Source organism: Tupaia chinensis, unplaced genomic scaffold (assembly GCF_000334495.1).
Source record: "Tupaia chinensis unplaced genomic scaffold, TupChi_1.0 Scaffold000355_1, whole genome shotgun sequence".
Taxonomy (NCBI): Eukaryota; Metazoa; Chordata; class Mammalia; order Scandentia; family Tupaiidae; genus Tupaia; species Tupaia belangeri.
The window spans coordinates 14,516,497-14,534,732 of NW_006159850.1; the positions used below are offsets into that span (position 1 = coordinate 14,516,497).

The 18,236-nt window shown below is 38.8% G+C and overlaps 1 protein-coding gene across 1 annotated transcript in view; it reads right to left on the reverse strand.

Moving 5' to 3' along the window:
* Window positions 1-18,236, reverse strand: part of HYDIN (HYDIN axonemal central pair apparatus protein) — a 378,086-nt gene that overhangs the window by 234,842 nt on the left and 125,008 nt on the right. Inside the window, 1 exon segment of the mRNA XM_006152662.1 lies at window positions 4,493-4,611. Within this exon segment, the coding sequence (XP_006152724.1) occupies window positions 4,493-4,611 (119 nt within the window).

Here is an 18,236-nt window from a genome sequence, read left to right on the forward strand (position 1 = left end):
TACCCGTTCGACTGTCCTCTGCTACCAAAGGGGGTTATGTATATGTAAGTCCAGGGCGACGAGGAGACATGGTTTGCTCAATGAGGAAGTGAAGCCTAAGGTTTCTAAGATGGCAGACAGTTCTCAAGAAGCTCCCAAGATGGCTTCCATATGCAATGGCCTCCACAGTTCTCTGGCAAAGTCATATGAAAATAATAATTAAATATATATATAAATTTTTTTTAAAAAATAGTGGTTGGCTGTTTTAGGTTCCTATTTGAGAAGATCAGTGGTGAAGAGAGAGATTGGGAGGGGCTAAGTGGTGGAACAGTGGAACGTATTTTAGAGACTGGGTGTATTCGTATTAAATGAGGTAAAGCACACTCAGCACCCAGTCTAGAGAGAGAACCTCCAGGTGATACCTGTTGCTGTCATGAAAGAAGGGAGTTAGGGTAACCAAAGGAATGGAGAGTGGGTGGATGTAGAAGGGGATGGTCTACAAGCAGGCACGAGGGTAGCAAGAGCACACGGAGGGTAGAGAGTCAGTAGTCTTTGCAGAGGAAACAACCACTTCTGCCGAGAAAAGACGGCCAACAGACTGACATAATTGCTGCTTGCTGTTTTACTTATCTATTTATTTTCTATTGCCCTTGTTCTAAGTTCCTGGGTAATAGGAATTATGCTTTACCCTTCATTCTTTTTTAAAAGACCACATAGAGGGGATCAGCAGATGGCATAATGGTTCTGTGGCTGGACTCCCACATAGTTGACTGTGGTTCAAGTCCTGGACCTGGTGGCTTGAAACTCACACTGGGTGCATGTGCATGCGTGCCCAAAATTCCAAGAGGAGAATGGAGGAGAAGGGTTTGCAGCATGGCCAACCCCTTTGAGGGGGAGATTTCTCACTTTGTATCTCTCTGCCTCTTCAGTGAGCACATAGACTCGATTGCAAAAATCTCTCTAAAAAAATGAAATAAAATAGAGACCAGCAGGTGGTGTGGTGGTTAAGGTGCTGGACACTCCCACATGGCTGACCACAGTTCGAGTACTGGACCTAGTGGCTTGCTTTCTCACTTTCCTCTCTCTCTGTGTGTCTCTCTCTGGTCAAATTAAAATGAAGGAATAAATGAATAAATAAATAAATAAATCTTTTTTTTTTTTAAAAAAAGAAATAAAATAAAAGACCATATTGAAAGTGACTGTGACCAGAAACTCTGGATTCAAATCCATACTGCCTGGGTTCAAGCCCAGCTTTGCCACTGATGTGTAGCTGTGTGATCCTGGATAATCTACTTAGCTTCTTTATGCCCCAGTTTCCCCATTTGTAAAGCATCATTAACTTCTCATATTACTATAAGATTAAATTGATTAAGTTATGTGATTTTTAGAACAGTGCCTGGCAAGTGGTTTTATATATTCCCAGTGTTGAACAGGATGGATTTATGCTTGTGTTATTTATATTCCCAGTGTTGAACAGGATGGATTTATTGGGTCTTTGGAAAAGTCATGACACATTTTTGCACAGGAAAACACAGAAAAATACATCATGACTTTTCCGACAACCCAATAGAATTTACTTGTGCTTAAGAAGCAACTGACATAGACTAGTGATAACTGAAAGGTAATTCAAAAGCAGTAATGGCAACATGAAGGACCTTTGTCCTCTCTGGGAAGATGCATGGATTACCTTCTGTTTGGCCAACAGAAATGTTTTACTCAGATTTTATGTATGGTGACAGTTACTCCATTTTTAAAAAATACACATATCACTTTTCTCTCCCCCGACAAAGAAGAAGCTACTTACGGATAAGAATAATTTGGGACATACTTTGAGGCCTTCTGGTTACTGGTACTGCTCTTACGCTTATAGTCTAGTTCCTTAAAGAGGAGACCATTTATAATAGAACTTTGCCTCTCATTTGTTTTCCTTCTTAATTACACTAGGGAGTAATGTATACTCTTGGGGTTACAGTTTACTCTTTATATATCTGCTAAGCTCAGCAATGACTAAGGGCAATAGCTAGTTATTCAAATTTATCTCAAGTAGGTAATGTAATAAACTGAAAGAGAGATGCAATGAGGCATCAGCATTAAATTCGCAGAGAGTGCAAAATATCCCTGTAACAAGCACCTTACCGTACCCTTCTCTGCCACCGCACAGCTCTCACAACCGTCCAGTCTGATGTACCGCCTCATTTAACACGCATTTAGCTGGTGGTTTGCTTTACTGTTTACGCAGTGGGTAGGGGAGAATGGTGGTCTAAAGTATGCTTCTGTAAATTTGTAAGAAACTGTTATCACACTTGGGGAAACTCTGTCCATTTTGTATCAGAATTTAAGGTCCTTTCTGATGTGGCATCCATAAGGAACAGTCCATAAGATGTAGAGGAAATGCACAATGGATAAATTGCAGACAGAATATCAATTTAATAAGGACTATTCTATTTTCTCTCTAATCCGCTCCTTCAAAGTAAGCCTTCTCTTAAATGCAGTATAGGACGATGCAGAATGCAGCTGTGCTGCTTTTTATTTTATGGGCCGTGCAACTGATTTTTTTCATTTGTGTTCCTATGTATGCACCATCTCATCGTGACATTAGCACCTCTGCTTGACTTTCACGTCATCCCGTTTAGGCTGGGAACCGCAGTCTAGCTGGAAGCACAAGAGAGGAAATGGGTTCAAAGCTGCCTGCCAGCAGAGTGCAGTAACTTGGCAAGGTCATACCACGTGAGTTGTTGGTGAGCACTGGGTTACTGTACTGTTCTGGAAAGAGAACAGGAAGTTACCCCAGCGAGTGTGAGGATGAAGGACATTGTCCCTGTGCCACGTTAGGCTGGGTTAAGAGCTGAGCTGGCGTTAGCCTGGATTTGCCTGAAAGGACAGAGTAGAACGCTGAGAACCTGAAGGACTGAAATGTCAGCAGAGAGCCTTCTCTTCCCAGAACAGGATGGGGGTTTCTAACCCAGCGCTCACTGACATTTCATGCGGTGTGACCTTGCCAAGTTACTGCACTCTGCTGGCAGTCGGCTTTGCAGTTCGCTGAACCCATTTCCTCTTCTGTGCTTCGAGCTAGGCTGCATTCCCCAGCCTCCTTTGCAGTTACACACAGTGAAGGGACGTGAAAGAAACAAGAAACCGGTATGTACCACCTCCAGTGCCACTTCGTATCACAATCTCACCTACGCTCCTCCACATTCTTTCCCCTTTTGCCAGAGTGATACAGGAGAGACCTCAGCCTTGCAGGCCACATGGTAGACAAGGCTGAGCAGGGATAGAAGGAGCAGGGCTTCCAGATACTCTGCTGCAGGAGAGCACCTACCGATTAGGAACCTTGGCTTCGACAGAAACTTCTACCATGCTTGAGAGACTACATATTTTTGCATTTGTTAAAGTATCTGGAATTACCTTAACTACTAAAACTTCTCAAAGCCTCAGATTACTTAGCTATACAGTGGGAATAGTGAGGGTTTCTGTGAGGACTAAATGGGCTGATGGACATCAAAGCTCTAGCACACTCATGACGCTCATTAAGGGCAATGGTGTTGATGGTATCAACCGTTACACGCCTGATGCTTCTCATTTACAAAACAGGTATAATAAAACCTACCTTTCCATTTTGTAAACATGAGAGATTACACACACAGGCACACACACACAGAGGTGAACACACAAAAAAGCACGTAAACTTGAGAGATTACACACACAGGCACACACACAGAGGTGAACACACAAAAAAGCACAGAACCTGATACCTATTTGTCGTTCATGAAAGATTTCTTTTACTACCTCTGTAAAAATGCAAACATACACAATTTTAGGAACCTTTCTAAATCAAAGTTTCAATGATTATTTAGTTTGATACAGTGTAAAGCTGTGCCCTAGATACCAATGTATTGAAGGAACTTTGATCCTTCAATCTTCTCCTTCAAATCTTACACCTTGTAAGATTTCATTTCCTATTTAATTGGAAAGACAAAGCAAGGAGGTCTTTTCCAGAGTCCAGGATGACTGGTTTTAAAACATGGCTTGAAGACTAATACATGCAGAACCAGGATGATTGGTTTTAAAACATGGCTTGAAGACTAATACGTGCAGAGAAAATTCTGAAACATGAAAACAGCTATCCTCATTCGGACATTCTAGAAAATGTAAGATTCTCCATCCCTTGATCTGTAGGATTTTGTTGTCAGAGAATAAGCACTCAACAGATGGGGAGATGTATTTATGGTTTCCCCTTTCCAATCTACAAAGTCATGATGATAAAACCAATTAAATTATAACTTTGATATATTTTTAGCTTGAAATCTGAGGGGGCTGAGAAGGACAGAAAAAGTCACTCCCCTCAACATGGCTAGGAAGAGGGGACAGAGTATTTTGGAGACTGGACTGGGATGAGTAATGGCAAAAGGATGTGATGGTACAAATTCCCTATCAAATAAAGACACACATCAACTAAAAGCAACCAAAAGAGCCAAGTACTGTTTTGAGTCTCAGTGAAAAATCTAGTCCTTACCTCGTAACAATGGACAGATCCAATGAAAACTTTCCCAATATCCAGCAATTCAAAGTTGAAGTGAATCTTAGGTCCCATTCCTTCTCCTTTGATTCGAAGGGGCAGACAGATCTCTCGACCTGTAAAAACAACTTAGAGTTTACTATCCCAAATGGGGCTTTATTATCTCAGTCTACCCACAACTTGGTACCAAGATAAACAATCAAGATTATTAAACAACTGAACTGCACTGAGGGAAATACCATTTAACCAATGCCAAAAATGTATCATCTTATCTTATGTTCAGGAATATTGGTAGTTTTTCTTTCTCCAGGGAACAGCCTATATTACGATTCAGGTTGACATTATAGTAGAAAACAATAACAATTAAAAACTTCTAACACAATTCTTAACATTATTCTGACATTTCTTATAAAGTAACTTCTCTAAATCAGCGAAGCATAACCACTGATTGATGCTCCCCATAAACTGAAAGCCACCATGGGGCTCCAAGATACACTGTTGTCATAGGTCCTTCCTCGATTTAGGGAGATCCAGGGTATGGGGATCTGAGTCTATGGGTATTACCTGACTCCACAGACTTTCTTCCAAACAGAGGTACTGGAATGCACTTACCAGCATCCATTGTAGCCCATTGACAATGGATGCAGAGTCAACACAGAGATAACTTTTGCAGTATTGACTGATTTATTTTTTTAAAAATAAATCTCTTTTATAACATATGATCATTGTAAAAAATTATAGATGTGAAAATTCCTTCATAATTCTATCATCCAAATTTCACTATTATGAACATTCTTGTGCCTATCCTTCTGTTTTTCTTTTTTAAGAGTTTTTTGGTTGTGGGTTATTTTTTGTTTGTTTGTTTGTTTGTTTTTGCTGTAAAGCAGATGTGCTTGCTGGAGAGATGGAGAGAGAGAAACTGAGAAATCACCCCCGTGGAGGGATGGCCATACTACAATCCATTCTCCTCCATTTTCTTTCTGGGATTTTGGGCATGTTCACACACATATTTGACATGAGTTTCAAGCCACTGGGTCAAGGTCAGGGACTCAAACTGCAGTCATCATGTGGGAGTCCACTGCCTTAACCACTATGCCACCTGCTGGTCCCAACATCTATATGTATGTGTGTGTGTGTGTGTGTGTGTGTGTATATACATATTTTATTGTTTTTGAGACATGCATATATATGTGTGTGTGTGTGTGTGTGTGTATTTTTTTTTAATTGTTTTTGAGACATGTCTCATGTTGTCCAGGCTGGCCTCAAACTTGCAATCCTCCTGCTTCAGCCTCCTGTAGCTGGGGTTATAGGCACATGCCATTGTGCCTAGTTTTCTTTCTACATTTAGTTAAATCAAAAAGCTGTGGCCCCTCCTATAAATGATAGCATATGCTATTGATCTATATTATTATGTAACATGCTTTACTCACAACAATACTGATGTTTGGAACATTTTAATATATTGTTACCTAAAGATCTATCTTATCCTTAATGGGTGCATAGTCTATTGGAGGGAGATATATATGTTTAATTCTCTTTCCAAATGTTTAGTACAACATTTTATAGTGCAATTACTATCCTCAAATATCTATCTTTGAACATCTTCCTATATTTTCTTAAAGTCCTTTTGGAGAAACCGTATCTATCATTCTATTCTTTCTGTTGAGAATTAACCTTACAGTCTCATTGCTCATTGGATATACTGTTTTGTCTTCGAACTGACTTTTAGTTTGGTTTTCAGCAGTGTTCTTATCATGTTCCTAGGTGTGGTTGCATTTATCTTTCCTAGGTTTTGAGTATCCGTGTAACTATTTTTTGAGTATATGGATGTTTTTCATCAGTTTGGAAATTATCTCTTCAAATATTGCTTTGGTCCCACTTTTTCACCACCCCCCTCCGCATGTATATGTACTTTCAGCCACATTCCATTAGATTATGTTCTTTTCTGTACATGCTTCAGTATTATAAGGTATTTTGTTTTGATTTTCTCTAATTTCCAGCTTATAAAATCTATCTCTGGTTAATACCTAATAGGCTGTTATATTTATTCATAGTTCTTAATTTGTTATTATAAACTTTTCAGTTCTAGTCTTTCCATCAGATTTTTTCCCCCCCAGTTTCCAGGCCTCTGTTTAATTTTATCAAATAAAAAAGTGTTTAAATCTGTGTCTGGTCATTCTATTATCTAGTTCTCTGTAGCTTTGTTTCTGTGAATTATCTTGATTTTCTATCAGATTGTCTTGCCTCCTTATATGCTTGGTTTTTCTGGATGAGGTGCTGTTGAGCATTTTTAAAAATGATAAAAATAATCCCTAAGAAGAGATCCTCCATCTTCTGGCTGGTGATTAGGGGGCATTAGCAATCCCAGATAATCTGATTTAATTGTTCTCAACTAAGACTCAGTGAAATAATTAAGCCCTGCAATAAACACTGAAGTGACTGTTTTCTCAGATCTCCCAAGAAGGATGTGAAGCTCTTGCCATCCTAGATGTAAAAACAGTTAATTCCTCATCAGCAATAAGTAACACCTTAGAATATTAGGGATCAGTTCTCTCCTGGCACTCCAGCAAAGACTTATCTTAATCGAACTGATAACTGAAAAATGATTCAAAGTTGAGTTTCAGTCTTTCGAGGGCTAGTCCATTTCTACATAGTTCCCACTTAACTGGGTTTTATCCTAAAGCTTGGGGGACATTTGGGTCCTTTCTCCTCAGACATCCCATAAACTCCCATTTTTTACCTTAATCCTACTTAACTTCTCAGCCTCTACAGTTTCTATCATAAGGGAAGTGTCTTTAAAAATGAAGCAGTCATTAAAGTCTATTGGTCTTGCTTCCTTTTTTAAAAAATTTTATTCTACATTTAATCACTGTACACCTTTACAGCGACAAAATGGTTTTTACCAGCGTGAATACAGTAGATATTAGTCAAGCCATAGGTATCATTTCCTTTTTTATCCCCCCAGGATATTGGCCTCATAGTTCTTCACTGCCTGGTAGCTCTCTTTTGCCTTCAAAGCGGAGTTAAAATTTTTTTTTTTGCCTTATTTTTTTTTTTAGTAGTTTTTAGAGGAAGAGTTCATCTCAATTACCCAGCTGACCATTACTGGCAGTGGAATTCGCAGAACAAAGATGCATATTGGACATTTTGCTTTCCAAAATGATTGTACTAATTATACATAAACATCAACAGTATTTAAGAGTTCCTGTCTCTCCACTTCCTCCCAGCAGTGGGAATAGCTCTTCTGAATCTCTCTGATTGTTTGATAGTTCTCCTTAAATTTCTACCATTCGAATTTCAAGTTCTTTAAGAAAAAAATGATATATTTGCTCTGCATATAACATCCAAAATATTTCTGGTGCTAAGATCAATTTGATGATCTATTAGATGCAATTTTTAGTGTTAGGTAAAATACGCTTGGAACAACCAAGTGATATTTCTAATTTATTATCATTATTATAATCTTTCTGTCTTCTGTTGCTCTTTAGTATTATTAGTATTATTTTGTATCTTTTATGCTTTCTCCTCAAGACTATCCTTTCAAAGTCAGGAATACTGGTTCTTCTGTTCCTGTAGTGCTTGGCAACATTGTGGTCATTATATCAGTATTATGTTGATTATAGGAAACAAGAGAGATGCTCCAGAGAGCTGACTTATTTAGAGGGTTCCCCCACTCCATGTGATCCCTGGAAAAAAAGGTTCCACTAACGGTCAGGTTTTAGTGAGGACAATACCTCTCCAGAAAATTAAGTAAAACTTTCAGAGGGTCCAGACCTCATCATCCTACTCCCTTATCTCAGAGTTCTAATCTATCAGCAATCATTTGTACTTGATCAAGAGAAAAGTATTCAGATTGAGATCCAACTTTCAAAATGGCAAAGAAAGAGAATTGCAAATATACCGTGGAATAAACCACAGGACTATTTATAACTGTCAGGCCTGAAACTTTCTCCATCTGTTACCTTAACTGCCTTCCTTTAAAAAAAAAAAAAATGGAGATGTGTTGTAATAAAGCACTGAGCCAATGTTTCTTTGGGAATTATTAATTACTTCCAAAGAGTCTGTCTTATTTGTAGCCAGCCACGTCCTTCACCCAGGACAGAACACGAGTACAAGTAACACTCAGACCTGCGTGTCTAAGTTAGTCTAAATTTTAGGGTCACATTACAAATTCTGCTTTTCCACAGTTTTTTGGAACAGATATTTTTCTTTTCTTGGCAAAAGGCAGCAAGAAGGACAAGCATGAAGGAAATAATAAGCTCGGAAGATAGGTTCCCTATTAGAAGAGCAAAATATTTTAAATGTTTTAAAAATAGAGTAGCTTCTCGTCTATGATAACAGTGTCCTGGTTTCACACATAAAAAGCAGAGAGATGGGCCACAGAAGCCCTTTAATTCTCCTGAAATTCCTATATGCAACATGATAAAATGGCATCAAATAACAGAAAATGTAAAGCAGGAATTTTCAAAAACTTGCTATCTGCCACAAAACTGAATGTTTGTGTCCCTCCTGGTCCAATTCCTATGTAGGGTCCAGACCTCATCATCCTACTCCCTTATCTCAGAGTTCTAATCTATCAGCAATCATTTGTACTTGATCAAGAGAAAAGTATTCAGATTGAGATCCAACTTTCAAAATGGCAAAGAAAGAGAATTGCAAATATACCGTGGAATAAACCACAGGACTATTTATAACTGTCAGGCCTGAAACTTTCTCCATCTGTTACCTTAACTGCCTTCCTTTAAAAAAAAAAAAATGGAGATGTGTTGTAATAAAGCACTGAGCCAATGTTTCTTTGGGAATTATTAATTACTTCCAAAGAGTCTGTCTTATTTGTAGCCAGCCACGTCCTTCACCCAGGACAGAACACGAGTACAAGTAACACTCAGACCTGCGTGTCTAAGTTAGTCTAAATTTTAGGGTCACATTACAAATTCTGCTTTTCCACAGTTTTTTGGAACAGATATTTTTCTTTTCTTGGCAAAAGGCAGCAAGAAGGACAAGCATGAAGGAAATAATAAGCTCGGAAGATAGGTTCCCTATTAGAAGAGCAAAATATTTTAAATGTTTTAAAAATAGAGTAGCTTCTCGTCTATGATAACAGTGTCCTGGTTTCACACATAAAAAGCAGAGAGATGGGCCACAGAAGCCCTTTAATTCTCCTGAAATTCCTATATGCAACATGATAAAATGGCATCAAATAACAGAAAATGTAAAGCAGGAATTTTCAAAAACTTGCTATCTGCCACAAAACTGAATGTTTGTGTCCCTCCTGGTCCAATTCCTATGTTGAAATCCCATCCCCCAAGAAGGTGCTATCTATGAGGAATTGGCCCTCACAAGTCATTGAATCTGTTGGCACCTTTATTTTGGGCTTCCCAACCTCCAGAACTGTACAAGATAAATACCTGTTGTTCATAAACCACATAATCTGTGGTAGTCTGCTATAGCAGTCCGAACAAACTAAGGTACTATCTAAGATGTATATGTTTAGTATTTGAGTTTCATTTCTGGGCCGTAAGAGGGAAAAAAGTTAAATAGAAAGGACAAAGTGCCATTATTCATATATTTTAAGACTGTTTACCTGGAACACACACCAAAAAACTATAAAAATTTTAAATTTATAAGATAGAGGAAGGTTAAGAGTGACTAAATCAATATATAAAGTCAAATGCATTTCTATACCTAGAAATAATCAGAAAAAGTTCATTTTCAAGACTTAGTTATAATAGCAACAAAAATATAAAATACCTAGAAGTAAATCAATGAACTGTATTTAAGACCTTCAAGAATAAAAGAGGAAAATTTTATAGGAAGACATTAACAAAGAGTTAAATAAAGGGAAAACTAGACTAATATTCTTGCAAAAGAAGACTCAATATCATAAAAGATGCCAATTTCCACGCAACTAATTTATATCTATAAATCAATGCACTGCTAAACGAAAGGCCTGCAGGTAGAATTTGGGTGGTTGATTCTAACATCTAAATGCAAAATCAAAGGGTCAATAATAACCGAGGTATTTTTGAAGAAGACTAAAATGGGGGGGGGGGACTTGCCCTTTCATACATTATAATGTAATATAAAGCTACTGTAATTAAGACAGTATGGAATTGAGGCAGAACATACAAAATGACAAAGGGAACAGAATAGAGAGCTCAGGATAGATGCACACACAGAAGTGAGTATGATTTATGACAGCAGGTGATGGATATCAGTGAGGAAAGAAGGACTACAAAGCATAAAGAATTAAAACAACGGACCATCCACAGGATCTGTGGTGGGCTGTACAATGCTCCACCCCAAATATTCACATATTAATTCTTGAAGCTATAGATATTACTTCATATGGGAAAAGGGTGACTATTACCTTATATGTCAAAAGATACAACCAGTTAAGAATTTTGAAACAGGGAGATTATTCTGGATTATCTCAATTACTTTGGTTTAAATGTGTCTTGAAATCAAGTAGTAGCAACCTCCCTGTTTCATCCTTTTCTTCCAAAGTTGTTTTAAATATTCTAAGTTCTTTGGATTTCCATATGAACTTAAGAATCGACTTGGCAATTTCTATAAAAAAGCAACTGAGAGTTTTATTTTGATTGTATTAAATTTATAGATAAATTTGGGGGAAGAAATGATATCTTAACAATACTGAATTTACCAACCTATGAATGAAGTATAGTTTTCCATTTATTTAGGACATTTCTCTCATCAATGTTTCATAGTTTTAAGAATACAAGTCTTGCATATCTTTTGTCAAATTTATCTCTAGTTATTTCATATTTTAGTACTATTGTAATATTGCCTTGTAAATTTCAATTGCCTGTTGTTCATTGTTACTCTATAGAAATACAATGGATTTCCCTCTATATAGATCTTGTATCCTGCAATCTTGCTACATTTACTTTTTGATCCTCATTTAAAATAAATATTCTCTAGCTCCATCTCCACAGATTATGATTCAATAAAATATTGATGAAATCTAAGAATCTACATATTTAATGAGTAGCCAGAACGATTCTGATGCAGATTTTTAAGGTCATTACTTCAAAAAAACATATGAAAATTGGTAACTACATTAACTTCTGACAACATGACAGAGTTAGCTGACTCAGTCTGTCCTTCCACCCCAAATACAAAAAGCAAAAAATAAAACTGATCAGAAATATGACAAATATAAATTTTTAATGTTTATCCAGGCTCAAAAAAAAAAAAAAAAGGAAGGAAGCTATCGGGTACTAGAAATAAAAAGTGAACTTGACTAGAATAATAAACTAGCAAGGTGACCCAAAGAAGGCCCAGAGATTTGTAGACTAAATACAGGCCTTATGGTCCAGCGGCTCCAGTGGTATCCTCGCAGAGAGATGATACATGACCTTGTTCCTATCTGGAAATGGAGAATCGCACTAAGATCCTTGCATGCACTTAGGACACTGGAAAGTATCTTTTTCCAGAAGGGAAACCAGAAAAATTCTACTCTCTAGTGACCTAGAAAAGTAGTGATGAAGCCTGTCTTCTATCTAGCACTCTGAATAGGGGGAAGAGGTGCCTATGAGAAATTGAAGTCCCACGGGATTTAAATTTATACTGCCTGATAAGTGTAAGAATCAGAAGTTGAGAAAATAAAATCATAGAATTCTTAGCAGAGAAATTAAAATACTGCTCTGAGGGCATGTTTTTATGATTCAGCACACATGATAAAAATGAGCTCAGACTATAACTATCTAAAACTATCTAAAGAAACAGTCCTGGATAAGGAAAGTCAGTGGTTAGCATGAATGCAAGTTAGCATCCCAAGAGTTTGAGATAATAAAACCTCTTAAAGAAAGCCTAGCATAGCATTCTTAAAATCTTTGAAGAGGTAAATTATTAAATAGAAGCCATAATGAGGCAATAATATATGATCATCTTCAAACTACATGTAACTCCTAAAAACTGAGTACACACCCAAGATCCCGAAAGGGGAAATGTATAAGAAGGGATTGTCATGTGACCATCCTCCACGTGGAGAGGGGGGAGGGTACCATCTAACTTTCTTTCTCTCTTGCTCTGTCTCTCTCCTGTGAGTACATGTGCCATCTAGCAAATTTTTTTAAAAAATTTTAAAAAAAGAAAAGAAAGAAAGCTGGATCCCATACAGTCAACCATGGTTTGAACTCCAGCCCTGGCAGCTCAAAAAACACATTCAGTGCACATGTGCGCATGTATGTATCCCGATGGGATGGAGAAATGGAGGAGAAGGGATTGCAGCATGCCTATGCCCATTTGGGAGAGAGGAGGGTTCACTCTCTCTCTGGTGAGTGCACATGCCTTCTAGCGATTAATAAATATTTCCAGGAGGGAGGGGATAACCGAAATAATGAGAGGAAAATAACATTGAAGAGATAATTGCTGAGAACTTTTTTGAATTGATAAAAAGTTTATTTGAATAAATAAATAATAAATAAAGACAAATCCATCCTAATGAAACTGTGGAATATCAAAGCATTAAGTAATTATTATTATTATTATTATTTTTTTTTTGGAGAGGTTTTTGCTGTAGAGCATGTACACTCACCAGAAAGACATACAGAAAGTGAGAAATCACCCCCAGGGAGGATGGCCTGCCACAATCCCTTCTCCTCCATTCTCCTCTTGGGATCTTGGGCACGCATGCACACACACCCGGCATGAGTTTAAGCTACCAGGTCCAGAACTTGAACCGTGGTCGACTACATGGAAGTCCAGTGACATAGCCATTACACTAACTGCTGGTTCCTAAAGTAATTCTTAGTATCAATCTGAGGGAAGATAACCTAAAAAACAGAAAATCACTGAAGTAGATTTCTCATATCTACATACATAGTTTCCATGCTGCCACAAAGCAATTGGCCACACAGACAGGCCACAAACAGCTGCAGGTGAGGTCCTTGCCAACAGCCAAAGGCTAGCATTAACCTCCAGACTTATCGGTAGGTGAGCTGTAAACTGATACCAGCCACTACCTTCGAGCTGCTCCAGCAAAGAGGACCCGTCCTTGCTGAGTCCTGACCAAATCGTGGATCTGTGAGCAAAATAAATGATTACTAGTTGTTAACGGCACTACATTTAGGATGATTTGTTATTTAGCAATAGATAAATGGAACAAGTGGGCTTAATCAAAATTGAAGTTTTATTTTGTTCACAATTCAAGGACCTTGAGAAATAGGGATTTCTAGTCAAGTGCGGTGCATGTTTTTGATGATGATGATTTGGTAAGGATGAAGAAACGAATGAATACTAGGTTAACAGTTGCTTTCTCACAGGTCCCAGAACCACACAATTACATTTAGACTACAACTTTTTTTTTTTTTTGCCATTGGGTGCATGTTCTCACCAGAGAGAGAGAGAAAGAGACAGAGAGGGGGGAAGTGAGAAATCACCCCTCAGGGTAGATGGCCATGTTGAAATCCCTTCGCACTCCTCCTCTTCAGATTTTGGGCACACATGCCCATGCACGTGGCATGATTTTCAAGCTGACAGGTCTGGTGATTGAACTGTAGTCGACCACGTGGGAGTCCTGTGCTGATCGAACTGTAGTCGACCACGTGGGAGTCCTGTGCCTTCACCACATCATGCCACCTTCTGGTCCTTTACTATAGTGTTTGTTTGTTTGTTTGTTTAAGAGTTTTGCTATAGGGCACATGTGCTGAGCAGAAAGACACAGAGAGACAGAAAGTGAGAAATCAACCCCCAAGGGGGATGGCCATGCCAAAATCCCTTCTCCATTCTCCTCTCAGGATTTTGGGCACATACACACACATGTGCTGGTGTGATTAAGTCACTGGGTCCAGGACTCAAATCGCAGTCCACTACATGGGAGTCCAGTGACATAACCATTCTGCCAACTGCTGGTCCCAAACTGTTTAATAAGTTTTAACACATAGTGAGGCTAGCCTTTCCACATTATTCTTGCTTTTCTAAATATTCTCAACAATACTAATTCTTTTTTTTTTCATCTATGAGAGCTTTGAAATCAACTTGATTAATTAAAAAAACAACTTATTATCACTGTGATTACATTAAACCTACAGACAGAATTTATGATGCTGGTATTCTAACTAAAAATATAGGCATACCCTGCCATTTATTCAATTCTTCTTACAATATGGGTCATGCACACATAAATATTTATTACTTTCTGTTTGAAATATCTGATAACTGAAAATATAACTTAAGCAGAGCAGATAATCAAGAAATAATTCTAATTTACAGAACAAAAAACTTATTTTTTATATTTATTTACTTAATTTTATTTGTTATTATTTTTTAAATTGACCAGAGAGAGAAAGGGAAAGTGAGAAAGCAAGTTACCAGGTCTGGGAATTGAACCGTGGTTGGCCATGTGGGAGTCTAGCACCTTAACCACCACGCCACCTGCTGGCCCAAGAAATCTTATTTTATTTGGTTGTAGGCTGATGAGTTTTAAGAAAAAGAAAACCTATCACTATGCAGATTACTACTCACTACTCTGAAAATCTAAAAATGTTTTTAATGATTGGGATGATTTAGTTTTCATTTTCCTAAATCTAATTCATTCCCCACTCTTTAGCTCAATTATAAAAATCTGAAATCCCTAAATTGTTCAAAAAATGTCAGATGTTCCCCTCTGGCCATCTACAAAATGAAAATGGACAGTGAGGTTTCATTTTAATTGGGTCTTTAAAGAAGGCAGTTGCATCTAGAATCATTTCTGCTGTCTGCTTTTCTGCATCTGACTCTGCAGCACCCACAATATAACTCGCGATGTGATCTGTCAATACAATACATCTCGCAGTTCAAATCAGAGTGTTATTTTTGAAGTACCTCTATGCTGATCTGAACCAAATATATACAGTTTTCCTTTGTGGCTTTTCTGTTCTTTTTTAGATTTTTGCCATAAGGTACATGTGCTCACTGTGGGGAGAAAGAGAGAGAGAGAGAGAAAAATAGAAGTTCCCCCTGTGGGAAATGACCATGCCACAGTCCCTTTTCTTCCATTAGCCTCTTGGGATCTGGGACATACACACACAGACACCCAGCATGTTTTTCAATCTGCTGGGTCCAAGACTCAAACTATAGAGCTGACCGTGTGGGATCCAACGCTTTAACCACCTGGCCCCTCCTTTGTAGCTTTTTTTAAAAAGGTGATCTTCATGATTAAGTGACGAATTTCCATATTGCACTGGAATGTCGAGGTAGAAGAAAGTTCACTTTCGAGATATAGATCAAATCATTGGTAAGTCTTTACAAACATCAATCGCACAGATTTAACAACTTCTAAGAAAACCTGAAGATATACAATGAAGAAAAATGTTCCACTTCAGATCAATCGCAATAATTTCGGTGACGTGGTATTTGCCAGGTCAGACCTGGCAGGCCACTCCGCTGTCCAGAACGCTCCCATGATTTCCGACCGCACTAGGCATGAAGCCCGCGTTCTCAGTCTGCACTCAGGGGCAGCACTCTCTGATCTGCTCCTGCAGGCTCCAGCTTCCTTTCCTGCTACCATTGTTCTCAGTCTGCACTCAGGGGCAGCCCTCTCTGATCTACTACTGCAGGCTCCAGCTTCCTTTCCTGCTACCATCTCGACCCTCCTCAGTCTGTCTATCTACCTTCCTGTCTTTCTCACCCTATCTCTTGTCTTCTCTCTCAATCCCTATGGCAGCCACACCTCTATCTCTTCTCTCTCAATCCCTATGGCAGCCACACCCCAAGAACTTGCGATTCTTTGTCCTGTCATGTTCTGCCTGTACATTTTCACATGGTATATCTTCACTAAGTACTGCCTTGTCTGGTCTTTACTGGACTAGCAAATACTTCAAGGGTCACTTCCTCTGAGGAAAACTTCCTTGATACCCCAAGACTGAGTCATGCGCCCTGTACCCTTTTCTATTATTCAGTTATTCAGTATGAAGCACTGCAATATAACGGTGGCTTATGTGTCGTTTACCCTGCTCTTTCTGTGCTTTCCAACAGTGGGGACTATGCTTTTATACGCTTTCGCATTCACGGAGCCTAGATATAAACAGCTTTCAAAAGAAAAGAGCTGTAGTCGGAGGTGTGGGTGACAGCTCATGCACCCTAGAGGGCTCCCTCAAGACCAGTGGCCTCTACTGCCTGTCTCTGGACACACAGTCACATAATGGGACCCTGTATGACAATGACAAAGAAATAGAGCAGGAACGACGTGGACAAGGCGTGCAGATGGAATCGGGTCCTGGACATCTCAAACTAAGCCATGCTGAACTGTATTGTTGAGGACATGTACATGGAGGTAAAAACCATAAATGAAAGCAAGGAAGTAAAGGTCACGAAGGACAGGATGGTGATTATCTCAGGGGGAGGTGAGAGAGAGGGGTGTGACGAGAAGGAATACACAGGGGGTTCTAGAGGCCTCGAAATATTCTACTACTGATCTCGGCGGCAACTGCACAGTGCTTGCTTTATAATGATTTTTAAAAAGGTACATGGGGACTTCAAAACACTTCATGGGAAAATGGAATTATGGTACAAGTTTATTTTGGTTTCCCCAAAATAGAAATCCATGCATAGTTTTTTCATAATATGTATTTTTCACAAAATTTTTGAAGACCCCCTCGTGTGTCTGTGTATGTTTTTCCTATTGCTTGCTAAGACAGAGTGCCACAGACTTAGTGGTTTGCTTCATAACGCAATCACCTTCGAATTCCCGACTTTGAAAGTTCGAAGGGGAGCTCACTGGGCTAAAATCAAGGTATTGCAGGACTGCATTTCTTTCAGGAGGCTCTGGGGGAAAATCCATGTGCTTGCCTTTTCTAGCCTCCAGAGGCTGCCCGCATTCCTTGCCCCTCCATCTTCAAAGCGGAAATGGCTGGTGGAGACTCTCCGGTCGCATCACTCTGACACTGCGACGGCTACTTCTGCCTACCTCTTTGACATTTGAGGAACCTTGTGATTATATTAGCCCTCCACATGGTCAGGGACAATCTCCCTGCACATCAACTTGTTAGTAACCTTCATTCCTCATTGCCTTGTAATGTATTCACAGGTTCTGGGGATTTTACATGGTTCACTTTTTTTGGGGGGGGTGGGGGAGGAGGGTCAAGGCACTACAGGCTGAGCATCCCTAATCTGAAAATTTTAAATCTTATATGGTCCAAAAATCTGAGAATTTTAAGCGCCAGCATGACACTGCAAACAGAAAATTCCATATCTGACCTCAGAACACTATAAAATGCTACAATACAAAAACACTATAAAATTACCTCAGCCTATGTGTATACAGTGAATAAACACACGCAAATTCCATGTTTAGACTTGGGTCCTAACCCCAAGACCTCATTGTATATATGCAAATATTCTAAAATCCAAAATTCCCCCAATCCAAAATACTTCTGGTCCCAAGCATTATATATAAAGTACCCCTAACCTGTACTACGCTTGCCACAGCAAGCTGAATCTATGCTCTATTTCCTAATGATACAAGGCTAAAAATCAAATTTCAGTATAAAGGATTTCTATACAGCCATGAAAAAAGATACTTCTAAAATCAAGTTTGCTTACTTCTTCCATGGGTGAGAAAGAGAGTCAGAGAGACAGCACCCTCAATGGGGCTTCAACACCTCCATTTATCTCCAGCCTTTAACCAACCCCAGGTCATGGGCATGAACATGCTAGGAATACTCAGAGGTCTCCGAACTTGAACCAGCAACCTTCCCGTGTGGGATTACCTTGCAGAACATTGTGTTTTACTGCTGAA